Source organism: Chinchilla lanigera, unplaced genomic scaffold (genome assembly GCF_000276665.1).
Source record: "Chinchilla lanigera isolate Chin_1 unplaced genomic scaffold, ChiLan1.0 scaffold00021, whole genome shotgun sequence".
Lineage (NCBI taxonomy): Eukaryota > Metazoa > Chordata > Mammalia > Rodentia > Chinchillidae > Chinchilla > Chinchilla lanigera.
Genome location: NW_004955422.1, coordinates 18131423 through 18146292, shown reverse-complemented (window position 1 = coordinate 18146292; position 14870 = coordinate 18131423). Strand labels below are relative to the sequence as shown.

The window sequence follows — 14870 nt, the reverse complement described above, 5'->3', positions numbered from 1 at the left end:
TTTTTTTTTCCGGTACCGGGAATTGAACTCACGATCTTGGGCTTGCCAGGCAGGCGCTGTGCCGCTAAGCTAAATCCTCAGCCCCGTTAGGCCGTTTTTAAACAGCAAAATCAAACGCGCTGAAGACACTGAGCCTCTGACCCCTTATCCTGCACCCCAGACGCCTCAGAGCCACGGCTGCCCAGAAAAACTACCTTTCGGGCCTTCTTGGCAGGGCAGCACCCAGGATCTGCAGAACCAGGCTCGTGGGAAGCCACCGCGACGCTCGGGCGCCATCTTGCGTTCGTTCTTTGGGCCTCCGGGTGACAACTCCAAAACCACATTTCCCAGAGTGTCTAGCGCAGCCGCGCAGGCGCAAAGGGCTTCCTCTTGTTTCCATGGGAACCTCTCCCCTAGAGTCCCGGCCCCTGGACTCCGCCGAGAGATCCGGTGTTACTCCTTTTGAGGTGCACAGGCGCTATGACCAGGTCTGCAGACCACTGAGGGGGCAAAATAGGGGGCTTGAGGGGACGCTGGCCCTTCCTCCCGAGCTCTTCGCGGTGTCCGCGCGTTCCTGGGGCCGCGGCGCTCTGAGCTGCAGGGGCCCGGGTCGGCGCGGGTGGGCGAGGCCAGTGTTTGGCTCCGGCCCCTCGCGGCCTACGACAGGTACTGTCCGAGGGCGTAGGTCGAGCGCGGGCAGCCGGCGGGAACCGTTCGCGCCGCGGGTGAACGTGGAGGAAGCGTCGGGCAGGGCGAGGAGCTCGCCTGGGGCGGGACCCGACTCCGCCTCTGACGACCGCAGACCCGGGGCAGCCCCCTGCGCCTCTGGGCTTCGGTGCCACCCACCCCACACGCAGAATGGGGCCTGGACTGGAATTTCTCGTGCCCGTTGCAGTGCTGTCGCGGAGATTCAGAATTCTGTTGCTTCTGTGTGACCCAGAGAGGAAATCCCTCCGTCTCCCTGAGCCCAAATTCTCTACTCGGGAAAATAAAGGGCTTAAGGAGATGATCCTAAGATACCTTCAGTGGGTATACCTTACTTACCTACACCTGGGTTTATTCCCCCTCGTTACATATCAAATACAAGGAGAAAGAAAAAAAACTGGGATGACTTTGAACAAGAATCTCAGCTTGGGATGTAGAGTCAGAGACGGGTTTGTGACTTCAGCTAGCTTTTACGCCTCCTGGGCCTCCGTTTCCTCAGAACTGGGGATAACAATAATGCCACCTTAGGGAAGGGGATGTCACTCAGCAGTGCAGTGCCTGCCTATCAGGCGCGAGGCCCTGAGTTTGATTTCTGGTACAGAAAAAAAAAACAAACAAACCCCCAAATAATACCACTTCGGGTTTTTTTGGAGTTTATTTTGAGACAGGGGCATGCTATGTAGCCCAGGCTGGCCTTGAAGTTGCAGCGACCCTCCTGCCCCAGCCTCCCAAGTGGTGCGGTTACAGGCATGTGCCACTAGGACCAGCCTTAAGTGTTAAGTTAGACAATACATGTACTGTGTTTCCCCCAAAATAAAACCAGGTGTTATATTAATTTTTGCTCCAAAAGACGGAATAGGGCTTATTTTTAGGGGATGTCTTACTTTTTCATTTACAAAAATATACGTTTCTTCAAATACAGTCATGTCATCTTCTGGAAAATCGTCATAACCCTCCAAACTCCGAATTCCAGCCTGAAATTCTTGCAGCTCCATTTTCTGTAGAACTATTGGCCTTAATCTCTCATGTCTAGCAATAGAGCTCTCTTGTTTTGTTTGTGGGGGAATGTTTGTTTGTTTGAGAAAGGGTCTTACTATGTAGTCTAGGCTGGCCTCAAATTCATGGTGATCCTGCTGCCTCAGCATTCCAAAATAGAGCTCTTCTTAAATGAGCATTTCTTGTCCACATAGCCGGTAGTGCATTGGCAACACGGCTGTCAGTGATTTTATCCCATGAATTCTTCGAGTTACAACCCCTTGTAGGGTAGGCTTCAAAGTTTCATTAAATTAAGTGTTAATTGAAGACCTATGAGACAGGAATGGCAACAAAAATGATAAGTTAAGAATGATAAGCTGAAAAAAAAAAGAATGATAAGCCGGGCCTCGTGGTGGATACCTGTGATCTCAGCACTTGGGAAGCAGACACAGGATTGCTGCTAGCTTGAAGCCATCCGGAACTGCATAGTGAAACCCTGTCTCAAACACACACACACACACACACACACACACACACACACAAAGTTCCACTAAAAGGACAAAAATAATTGCAGGAACCAAAATTTAGAAAACATTTCTTTATTTCACACAAGTACATTAAGTATATCTGTTGTAACACATGTCATATTGAATTATTAGACATAACTGTGCCTATATGTTATCAAGTGTGCACTTTATTCTTATGTCTGTACTGTTCTTTATTTTATTTTATTTTTTGTTTTGTACCAGGAATCAAACTCAAGAACTCATGCTTGCTAGGCAGGCACTGTGCCACTGAGCTATATCCCTGGCCCTGTGTCTGTACTCTGATTGGTCATTTGGCAATAAGTCTTGAGTTCATATGTTTACATAGATGTTTACCTTTAGTCCAAAGGAACAGGCTTGGGTATTTATAAATTCCTGCTTATAATTTATATTACCATTTAACCCACAGCTACTGCAAATGGGTCCTGAGGATCCAATGCATTTTTAAAAATGTGATCCAGAATGAGTATTTTAAAAAGTGCCCATAAGGGTCTGGGGATTTAGCTCAGCGTCACAGTGCCTGCCTGGTAAGTGCGAGGTTATAAGTTTGATTCCCAGTAGCGGGGTAGGGGGGAGACATTGCTTAAAAAGTGCCCATAAAAGTATGGAAAGTTATAGCAGAAATCCTGGGAATGCTGGGCATGATGGCACATGCCTATAATCCCAACACTTGGGAGGCTGAGGCAGGAGGATCACTACAAGTTAAAGGGCCTAGGCTATCTAGTGAGTTCAAGACCAGCCTGAACTGCATAGTGAAACCCTAAAAAAAAAAAAAAAAAAATCCTGGGAATGGACATTCCTGTTATAGAAGAGCCCAGACAACCTAGTGACAAAAGCAAAAGAAAAAGATGTACCATATGCCCCAGGAGTGAGGACAGAAAAAATGCTATTCAATATGATGCTTTGTGATCAGTGCTATAAGAAATTTTATTCTAAGTTTTTTGAAAATTAATTTTTTTATGTTGCAAATACTTATGTATTTACAAATAAAAATTCAGCATAAATGTTTTTTGGTTTTATGAAAAAATTAAATTTATGGGTCCTAAGAACACATGAGTAGTACATATGAAACTAAAACAAGTAACTGTGGGTTAAGTAAAATGTCAATGTTATTTATATTTCACTATATATTAATATTATTTTATAATTCAATCATCTGCCATGTGCTGCAACAGACATACTAAATGTGTCTGGTTGATGACCTTAAGTAGGGCTTATTTTGGGGTAGGGCTTCTATTACAAGCATTCTGAAAAATCATGCTAGGGCCTATTTTCTGATTAAATCTTATTGTCCTGGAAATACAGTACAGTTTTAGCCCAGTGTCTGCGTATAGTAAGTACTACCTAGATTTCTGGTAATGTTATTGTATTAAAAAATTCCTTGCCAGGTGTGGTAGCGCATGCCTGTAATACCAGCACTCAGGAGGCTGAGGCAGGAGGATCGTTGCAAGTTCAAGACCAACCTGGGCTACAAAGTGAGCTCAAGGCCAACCTGAACTGTAAAGCAAGACCCTGCCTCAAAAAGACAAAAAAAAAAAAAAAAATTCCTTAGCCCTTCTGTTTATTTATTTGAGACAGGATTTCACTCGGTAGTTCAGATTGGCCCTCAAGGCAGTCCTTCTGCCTCACCCTCCCAAATCCTGGGATTACAGGCATGTGCCACCATGGCCAGCTCCTTTTCCTAAAATTTGAAGTCACTTTATTTCTAGGCAAATCTATTCTCACAGGCAGGACAGTTTTATAGGATAGTTTTGATAAGGAAGCTGGAATGTTCTCACCCAAGGTTGGATACTCAAGGCCAGTGTATCTGCTCCTTCAGCTGTGCTATATCATTATCATGCAGCATCTAGGGAGGATGCAAAACCCAACAGCATTTAGTGGGGAAGATACTTTCCCTTAAGATTTCTAGAGGAAGCCGCGTGTGGTGGCACATGCCTGTAATCCCAGCACTTGGGAGGCTAAGGCAGAAGGATCACTGCGAGTTCAAGGCCAGCCTAGCCTGTACTACATATTAAGACCCTGTCTCAAAAAGCCAAAAAGAAAGAAAATTTGTAAAGGATGTGAGCACATACAAAACAGCTGCATGTTGAATATATTTCTTTTAATCTGGGACCTTTGTAGCTTCACAAACAAGCCTTTCTTTGTCCTACAAGCATTTTTATGTAAAAACTGTTCCATGAGCACTTTTGAGCTCCTATCATGTGTGTGGCACTGTGTGGGGTATCTGAAAGATAGAAGGATGTATTAGCTTTCCCATCTCTGAGACACAATACCTGACACCTACGATTTAAGGGAAGAAAGTTTAATTTAGCTCAGGGTTTCAGAGGCGTCATTCACAGTAAAAAACCTCACTGGGGAAGGGTGTAACACAGTGTGGTGGATTGACAACTGGTGGTCAACTTGTAACACCCAGCTGAACTGAATCAATGAAGTGCTGGGTGTGGAAGGCCCACCTGAGGATTGTTGCAAACAAAATAAAAAGAACTGGAAAAGAAGTGGTGCTGTTAGGGAGCTGTTAGCTCTCTTGGAGCTGTTAGTTCTCCTGGAGGAGCTTGTCATGTTTGCTTTCTTGATATGAATTTGACTATTCTCATCTTTGGAGGAGCTCAGGACCTTGTTGTCATTGAGAATGGCTGTAGTACTTTTGGGGGAGGTCTGGTTCTTACTTTGAACGTTGCTTCCTGGCTACAGTGCAGATCCCTCAGCCTGCTGGCACAGATCCTTCGTCCTGCTGGCACAGATCCTTTGTCCCGCTGGCACAGACTTTCTAGCTTCTACCTCTGATCTTGGGGGCTTTCCCAGCACACATCCTTGAAACAGGCTTGCATGAGACATTGTTGTGGGCTTTTGACCTCCAGATGGACTTGTGGGGGGCATTGTGATGGGCTCTAGGTCTTTAGCTGGACTTACGCAGGACATTGCCGTGAGGTCCAGGTCCTCAGCTGGATTCTTTTTGTCGTTAGTGTGTGGTCAGATTCCCTGCACTCCTTTGTACTTGACTCTTTGGTTGACTACTACAAAATAAACTTATAATTTATGTGTCTTGTACTAAATTTTTTTCGTTGTAGACCCCGACTGCAGCACACAGCAAAGCTGTTTAGTTTGTGGCAGCCGAGAAGCAGAGCAGGGGAACAATGCTAGAGAGGAAGTGGAGAGGGACCATAGCCTATCCAAAGTCACACCTCCACGACCCACCCAGACACACCCTGCAGCATGCTTTACTAATCTGCAAGGCATTTCTTAATCCAATGAAGTTGGCATATCGCCATTAATGGTTACAGATATATAAAACAATCTTTATAGATGATAAGCAGCGAGGTAGACCTTTGGCAGATGGGAAGGGGATCTAAGGATGGAGGAAGAGGATGGAAAATAAAAAGAACTAAGACATGATATGTATATGTACCAACTCCCCTTGCTGGATGTATTTATTGTGTGTTGCAAACATGTAAAAAAATGTTTTAAGAAACATAAGTTCTGGTAGAGAAGATCGATTATGTGTACTAAACACATATAATTCAAGTAGAAAATGATATATCATTGGAGAAGTCCAGATGACTCTGTTACGGAGATTCAGAAGCAGGAGAGGCCACTGCTGAGTCATTTGAGCCTCCCAGAGCACATGGAAAATGTTCATAAGCCAAGGAGGAAGAAGATATTCAGAGCACCCTTCCTGCACTATTGAGATGCATGGAGAAGTGTCTGTAACACTGAGTGGGTAAGATCCTAGAAGATAGGAACTGGGTTTAGATCAGTGCTTTGCTTCCTTTTTTTTTTTTTTTTTTTTTTTAGACAGGGTCTCGCTATGCAGTTCAGGCTGGCCTTGAGCTCACTTTGTAGCCCAGGCTGGCCTCGAACTCGCAACAATCCTCCTGCCTCAGTTTCCTGAGTGCTGAAATTACAGGTATGCATCACCACACCCAGTTTTTGCTTCCTTCTTGCCACATGATTGGCACATGGTACATACTAGTGAGTAAGTTAGGGCTGTGACTCCACAGAGAAGAACCAGCTGGGTCTCTGTACTACCCTAGCCCCTTTTACTAGACTCACATGCCTCTTTATGCCACTTCTGTAGCATAAGAATGTGAATAAACAGATGATTACAAGGTAAATCCAGATTGTTGGTCTGTTTAGTACAGTACCAGCCAAAGAGAGCTTAATGAACAAGATCGTATAAACGGCAAGGAGGGTCTGTGAGCCTCTTTCCTTGAGCTGAGAGGATGAACCATAAGAGGAGGAAACAGAAGCCTAAGGTCATTAAGCAGTCTTGAGGACCAATAATGGATACTCCTTATGCTCTGGTGTTTATTCTTGTCTCTCCTTTTCTATGGCCCACTCCTCCCCAGCGACATTATTTTTTTTGAGACAGGGTCTCACTGTGTAGTTCAGGCTGACTTTGAATTCACTATGTAGAGGATTTAGCTCAGTGGCACAGCACCTGGCTGGCAAGCACAAGGTCGTGAGTTCGATTCCCAGTACTGAAAAAAAAAATCATTGAATTCACTATGTAGCTCAGGCTGGCCTCAAACTCATGTTAATCCTCTTGCCTCAGCCTCCCAGCTGCTGGGATTATAGGCATGTGCCACCATGCCCAGCTCCAATGACATTTCTTTCTCATCAGTGACCCACCTGGAAGTGGGAAGCTATATCCACCATGCCAGTGAATTACCAAGACCTGCAGCTGCTGCAAAGAAATGAAGTTGGCTCAGTAGATGCATCTTAAAACTGATTTTTGGGGTCCTGCCCTTGTCCAGTCCTGCTCAGGAGCTAGCACTGAAGGGGAGCCCTCAGAGACACACGTGCAATAACCCGTGGAAGAGAGGCCTACATCAGGATCACAGATAGAGCTGTCTCTTGAGGAGATATAAGTACAGGAGATTGAGGACAAAGCCTATTTAATTCATCAAAGGTCTAGATTCCAATGAGTCCTCGCTGCAGATGCAGTTGCCCTCAAAGCAAGGAAGCTGAGGGGAGGGTAGGTGGGTACAACCAGGGAGGGAATAGAGCACAACTGACTGTATTTTTTGTCTTTAGATATGGGATGGTGCAGGACCTCAGGGGCCATACATGCTGCTTTTTCTGGAGACAAGAGTCAAAGCGAGCTTTTACCCTTCTCCAACAGCTCATACTCATACTTGGAGCCCTGCTCTTGCGTTTCATCCTGCCTCTTCAATTTACTGCCACTCCACTGACTCAGGTAAGTGCCTGGAGGGCTTGTCAGGACTCTTTTGCAGCTAAGTGCCATGAGAAACCTGTTAACTCCAAGCCTGGTACCTAAGAGGAAGTTATGACAATTCATTGACTACTGTGGAAGCCTATGTCAACTGGCGCCTGGGGCATATTGGTCCTTTACCATTTTTTAAAAATTTTTTAAATTTTTTAAATTTTTTTTTGTTTTTTTCCTGTACCGGGAACTGAACTCACGACCTTGCACATGCCAGGCAGGCGCTTTTGCTGCTGAGCTAAATTCCCAGCCCCTGGTCCTTTACCATTTACCAAGCACTACCACTTATGTGTGATCTCAGCAATAGCAGGAAGGTCTTGTATTGTGACTTTCACTTTTCCATAAGAGAGTCTGAGTTCTTAGGTTATGGGTCAAAGAGCTAAATGATGGCATTGATACTAGCAATCATTCCTGCCTCCATTATCTCTGAAGGGATGCCATTTGCTCACTGAGGAGGTCACAGTCCTCTACTACCCTAGAATATCCTTTTCTTCGTATCTGTTTCAGCCAGAATCAACTTTCCAACGCAACCCAGTGACTCTCTGTCACCAGACAGGTTAAAGGACTCTCTCACTCTCATGCCCTTGCTAGGTGCCAACTTGTTCCCATGGAGATGGGTCCTACCTAAGATCAAAGGCCCCTCCCCTTGGCTCTGCCAGGTTTGCCCTCACCTAGATAGATTTCCTGGATAGCTGGGATACTTTTGAGAGTTCTGTATCTGGGCTAAGGACCAAGAATAGGAAAGCTGTTCCCCCACTAGGTGAGGAGGAGTTAGCAAAAGTTTGCCTGGTGAGATTGGCGTGGGTAATAATGCTACACCTTACTCTTGACACCCCTGGCAGAGCTCAGGGAACCATGGAGGTATAGGTATAGAGGTGAATGTGACAGGAAAGGGCACAATGAGATACAAGCTCAGGCTAAAGTAGGTCAGAGATCTCCCACCTGCTGGCCTAACTGAAGCCAGAGGCAGTTGGGAAGGCTAGGGCAGGTTTAGGTGAAAGAGGGTAGGGTGAGGACAGGAAGCTGATGATATGCATCCTACGTGCTTTATCCTCCGCTAGCTTGAGGAGACTTGGAGCTGAGTGGTTCTACCCAGGACAGTAGCTGCCTGTCTCCCAGGCAGCACATCTCTTGGTTTGGCAGACTGACTCCCACCCTAGGAGGACCAGCATCCTTTTCCACAGCTCCCTCTCACTGTGGTTCCCCCACCTGCACCCTCCAGCTCTCTCCGGGGGCTGATGACCTCTTCTTCCCACATGCTCCTATACTGGGCTAATTCTGTGTCCTGAGAAGGTCCCCGCTCCACCAACCTGAAGCTCTTTTCAGCACAGAGATGGGACTTTGGGAGGTAGACTGAGTGCCACTGGACAGAGTAAGCAGTTTGGGAGCAACAGATAGGTTTATTTTGGGATCTGTGGGATGCCCAAGATGGTAAGCACAGATTGGCCCCACCTGGGTCCTGTGTGGTGGGTAGGGCTGGCTCAGAGCAAGGACCATAGGCCGTCACCTCAGCACAATTTGCTGACAGCTCCCACTGGTCTGCATGGCCATCCTGCTCATCCTTAGTCTCCTCCTTAGCTCTATTTAGTCATCTCTTCCATCCTACCCTCCCTGCTGCTGTGACAGAGCCCTCTCATTGTATGCAACTATAAAACTGGCTAAAATATACACGGATTGTTATTAGATTTCATCAAAGCAGAGCTGGGCTGGGCGTGGTGGTGCATGCATATATTCCTAGCACTTAGGAGGCTGAGGCAGGAGGATCCCTGGGAGTTTGAGGCTATGCCTGGGCTCCATAGTGAGTTCAAGTCCAGCCTGAACTACATATTAAGACCCTGTCTCCAAAACAAAACAATGGGCAGAACTGACTATTGAGAGAAAAATACTTGAAATGAGCCCTACATTAACTCTGGCCTCAAATCTCTGCCTGGAGACAATTTGCTGACCACAGGATGGAGAGGGAGCCCAAGCAGAATACAACAGTTCTGTTGTGCTGGTCGGGCAGAGCTCAATGATGAGGGCTCCCAAGATGGGTGCAAATGGCAAGACAGAGGGTCAGAGAGATAGGCACTATGCACAGGGAAGATGCCTGGGGTCTGCATGTGGGTTCTCTACCAATCCCTAGCTGAGGGTTGGGCAGCACACATGCATGGTGAGACTATGTGAGGCTAGCAGAGTTGTTGTTGCAGCTGCTACTGCTGCTGCAGGGCTAGGAATGGAGTGGAGAAACTAAAGTTCACACAGCATTGGGAGAGTTTGAGTTCTGGCCTCACCAGAGTGGAAATGCTTCATTAATATCCTGGACATTGGGCTGAGACACCAGTAAGACCGTGCCGTAGGAGAGGACAGTGACTAGAGCAGTCTGGCCCACCACAGGTGGAATATGGTAGTATTTGTTTACATATTATCAATGTCTGATTGTACACCATAGTGATACAGACCAGATAGCCTGAAATTATTTACTATCCAGCTCATTATAGGGATCAGTTCTTTGTTAATGTCTTCTACAGAGTGAGGCCTACTCTCAACCTGGCCTAAAACCAAATCTTAAAAATTGGATTAATGAGGGCTGGGGAAGTAGCTCAGGAGCACAGCCACCACCTATCAAGTGCAAGGTCCTGAGTTCCATTCCTGGCACAACCGGCCATGGTGGTGCACACCTGTAATCCCAGCACTCGGGAGACTGAGGCAGGAGGATCATTGTGAGCTCCAGACCAGCCTGGGCTACAAAGTGATCTCAAAGCGAGCCTGAACTGCATAGTGAGACCCTGTCTCAAAAACAAACAAAAAACAAAACTGAATTGTGTCCTCAATTCCTGGCACAAAAAGCAAAGCAAAACAAAACAAAAAACCCTCAATGTTCCTTAAAAGAAAGTATTATCCAGACAAGTCCAGCATACCACAAAAAATTACTAGTTATTCAAGGAAGGAGAAAAATATGGCCCATAACTAGGAAAAAAGTGGTCAGTGGAAGCATACCCTTAAATGATCCAGATATTGAAATTAGTAGACAGTCCCCTTATAGCAGCTACTCTAGATATGATTAAGGGATTAAGGGAAAATATGGTAGTCCTAACGGGAATCTCCGGAAAGAAATTGAAACTGTGATGATCAAAAAGAAATTCCAGGGGCTGGGGATTTAGCTCAGCGGCACAGCACCTGCCTGGCAAGTGCAAGGTCATGAGTTTGATTCCCGATTCTTGGTAAGGGAAGAAAAACAAACAAACAAACAAACAAACAAACAAAGAAATTCCAGGCTGGGCGTGGTGGCACACACCTGTAGTGCCACCAGTTGGGAGGCTGAGGCAGGAGTATTGCTGTGAGTTTGAGTCCGGACTGGGCTACATAGTGAGTTCAAGGCTTGGCTGAACTACAAAGTAGGACCCTGCCTTCAAAAAAAAAAAATTCCAAATTGGGCCCAGTAACACACCTATAATCTCAGCACCTTGGGAGACTGAGGGAAGAGAATTGCAAGTTCAAGCCCAGCCTAGACAATTTAGCAAGACCTTGGCCCAAAATAAAGAATAAAAGGGGCTAGGCATAGAGCTCAGTGTAAAGACCTTGGGTTCAATAGCCAGTACCCCTCCCCTCTAAAAGAGAGAGAGAGAGAGAAAGAGAAAGAAAGAAAGAAAGAAAGAAAGAAAGAAAGAAAGAAAGAAAGAAAGAAAGAAACAGACCAGTACTGAAAAGGGCAATACCTGAAAATAAAAATCCACTGGATAAGCTTAAAATAAGATTTAAAAAGGGCTTGGCAGAAGAAAGGGCCACTAACAATGGTATTACCTTTTAACATGCTAACAGGAAAAGAATTTCAGCTAAGAGTTCTATATTCAGTGAAAATATCTTTCAAAACAAGGGAAAAATAAAGACTTTTTAGGCCGGGCGTGATGGCACACTCCTATAATCCCAACGCTTGGGAGGCTGAGGCAGGAGGATCGTTGCGAGTTCGAGACCAGCATGGGCTACAAAGTAAGCTCAAGGCCAGCCTGAATTGCAGAGTGAGACCCTGTCTCAAAAAAGACAAAAAAGGGGGCTAGGGATTTAGCTCAGCGGCACAGCGCCTGCCCGGAAAGTGCGAGGTTGTGAGTTCGATTCCCGGTACTGGAAAAAAAAAAAAGACGTTTTTAGAAAGATGAAGGAATTTATTTTCAGCAGTCTTGCACTGTGAGAAATGCTGAAGTTATTCAGGCTGAGAAGAAATTAGGAAACTTAGGTCTGTTGGAAAGAATGAAGAGCCACAGAAATGATAATATCTGAATAAATAGAAGAGAATAGCTTTTTTCTTTTCTCTATTCCCATGGAAGACAAATGACTGTTTACAGCAAAAGTACTGCTAGTGTAAAATATAGTTCATGACATCTGGAGGAGTGAATTCTATAATAATAGTACAAAGTGGAGGAGTAAATAAAATTGTATGATTAAATTCCTTACATTTGTGAAATGTCAAGAAGTACAATTCATCTCTGACAAATTAGTGATGGATATCATAATTTCTAGGTAAAATAAAGAGGTATAGCTAAAAATCAAATAGAAGAAATAAAATATAATACTACTTATATTCTATATATATAATTTGATATATAATTATATCTTGAAAGATATAATTATATATTGAATATGGAATTACTTGTAAACATATTGCTTATAGTCAATTCCTCAAAAGAATGCAGGAAAAAAGCAAAAAAAAATGGGATAAATAGAAAACAAACAACAAAGTAATAAACTTTGTTATAGACTACATTATGTCATTATGTCCCATCCCTCCCCTCAAAATTTTGTATGTTAGGAACTGAGGGTATATAGCTCAATGCTAAACCACATTCTTAGCATGCACAAAGCCCTGGGTTCAATCCCCAGCACCAAAAAAGGAAGAAAAGAAGTATATTAAAATCCTAAAGTATCTCAGAATGTGTCTATATTTGGAGATAGAATCTTACAGAAGTATTAAGTTAAAAATGTGATGAGGTAGACCCTAAATCCAATACTGACCAATGTCCTGAAAAGAAGAAAATATTTGTGCTCATGGACATGTACAGAGCAAAGAGGATATAGATAGCTTCTGTTTTTTTTTTTTAAAGGTCCTTGGAATTGAACTTATAACCTCGTGCTTGTCAGGCAGGCACTATGCTGCTGAGCTGTATCCCCAGCACAAAGAGGATATAGAGATGGCAATTTAAAAGCCACCTACACAGAGAGCTAGAACAGATCTTTTTTTTCTTCATAGCTCTTAAAAAGAGTCAACCCTACCAATACCTTGATCTTGGACTTCCCCAGAATTGTGAGAAAATTAATTTCTGTTGTTTAAGCCATCTAATCTGTGGTATCCTTCAACCCTGACTGGGACCTGGGTAGCAGAAACCTCACTGAGGCCGGGTGTGGTGGTGCACACCTGTAATCCCAGCACTCAGGAGTCTGAGGCAGGAGGATTGTTCTGAGTTTGAGACCAGCCTGGGCTACAAAGTGAGCTCAAGGCCAGCCTGAGCTGCATAGTGAGGCCCTGTCTCAAAAAAGGAAAAAAGAAAAGAAAAGAAAAGAAAGAATGGAAAGAAAGAAAGAAGGAAGGAAGGAAGGAAGGAAGGAAGGAAGGAAGGAAAGAAAGAAAGAAAGAAAGAAAGAAAGAAAGAAAGAAAGAAAGAAAGAAAGGAAGAAAGAAAAAGAAAGAAAGAAAGAAAGAAAGAGAGAGAGAAAGAGAAAAAGAGAGAAAGAGAGAAAGAGAAAAAGAGAGGAAGAGAGAAAGAGAGAAAGAGAGGAAGAGAGAAAAAGCAAGAAACCTCACAAGCCTCTAGTTGTCTGGTCATAGAAGCACAAGCCCTTTGTGTTTAATTTAACCTCACTCTCCAAACCAGCCCTATATTACTCTTGTCTACTTACCAGGCTGCTATTAGGAGCTGTTTCTTCCCATCTGCTTTCTCTCTTTCCTTTCCTCAACACTCCCTTCCAGCTTTTTTGTGGTTTAATTCTTGCAGAAGGTTCCCTGCAGCACCCCTCTCCTGGCTGCCACCCTGTCCCCATCCCTCTTCACTGTAACTACACTCTTCTGTTCCTACCCCTTCTGGCCCCCAGAAGAATGAAGCGTCTGGTGCGCAACCTGGTGAGTGTCACAGATTGAGAGCAAGGGGCAGACCTGCTGCATGGTAGCGTTGATACAAAGTAGAGCAAGCAAAACAGATCTTTGATCATAGAAACGAAATTGTGTAAGATGGGAGCTAGGGGGATTGGGAGCCAAGGAGACTGTGGGAGTGTTCTAGATCAGTGGTGGGAAACCTATTTATGGCGTGCATGCCACAGCAGGCTGTTTGTATCATTGAAAGCCCTAAAAGGTTCACCATCACTGTTTTGAATCTTAAAAGGACTGGTGGTTACAGTGGTGTATGCATTTATCAAAACTGTGTGCTTAAAATCCAGAATTTTATCATAGATAAATTATACCTTAATAAAGTTGATTTTTTATAGTCTGTGTATTGACATCTCCAATTCAGATCCAACACTTGAGAATTTTTCCTCACCTCCCTATTCCATAGACTTTCTTCATTTTCTATAGTGTACTGTGGTCCACAGCGTTTCTGTATCTATTCGTTTTTTCTATCCTTAATACAAAAATAGAAAAACAGTTTCGAAGTTACTATCCCAATGCTATTGTCAACAACAAACCTAAGAAAAGTTCAGTATTATTTAGTGTTTCTTTTTTTTTTTTTGGTTATTCTCTGGTACCGGGAATCGAACTCACAACCTTACACTTGCCAAGCAGGCGCTGTGCCGCTGAGCTAAATCCCCAGCCCCTTATTTAGTGTTTCTTTTATTTATTTACTTATTTTTCTGAAACAGGGTCTCACTATATAGTTCAGATAGCCTTTGAACTCACTCTGTAGCCCATGCTGGACTCAAACTCATAGCAATCCTCCTACCTCAGCCTCCTAAATACTGGGATTACATGCATGTGCCACTATGCCTGGCATTTTGTTTTGTTTTGTTTTTAGTTCTTTTGTTTTTAGGAAGTATATGAACAATATCCAAAATTTACTTGAGGTTTCTTCCCTCTCACCTAAGAGCAGATGAGAATTTCTTTGGAGAGGGTTTTTTATCATGATTGTACAATCTTTGTATTTTTTCCAAGGCAGAAAAAAAATTTTTTTTCACATGAAGTGGGAGCATGTGCTGTACTTTTGCTTCCCTGTTTTCTCCAAAATGTGCTTAATTTGCCCCTCACAACTCCGCACTGGCTAGATTTCCTTTTGTTTCCTTTTACCCACTCTGGATTTTTATTTTTTTAAATAAAATAAACCAAGCTGGGCATGGTGGTGCATGCCTGTAATCCCAGCACTCAGGAGGCTGAGGTAGGAGGATCGTTGCAAGTTCAAGGGCAGCCTGGGTTACAAAGTGAGGTCAAGGTCAACCCTGAACTGCATAGCGAGACCCTGTCTCAAAAAGACAAAAAATCAATC

The 14870-nt window shown here is 44.1% G+C and overlaps 1 protein-coding gene across 6 annotated transcripts in view; it reads left to right on the top strand.

The window, feature by feature from the left end:
* Positions 1-170: 170 nt before the first annotated feature.
* The window catches only part of Rad9a (RAD9 checkpoint clamp component A), a 66489-nt gene continuing 51789 nt past the window's right edge, over positions 171-14870 (top strand). For 3 of the 6 annotated variants that reach the window (XM_005384343.2, XM_013513943.1, XM_005384341.2), the window contains exon 1: positions 7321-7401. Coding sequence is in view for 3 of the 6 variants with exons in the window: in XM_013513940.1 (XP_013369394.1) it covers positions 378-467; positions 7239-7401 (253 nt within the window). In the remaining 3 variants the exon portion in view is untranslated. Of the gene's footprint in view, positions 468-7238; positions 7402-14870 lie in introns of those variants that run through there. The other 3 variants (XM_013513940.1, XM_013513939.1, XM_013513941.1) reach the window with 3 other exon arrangements.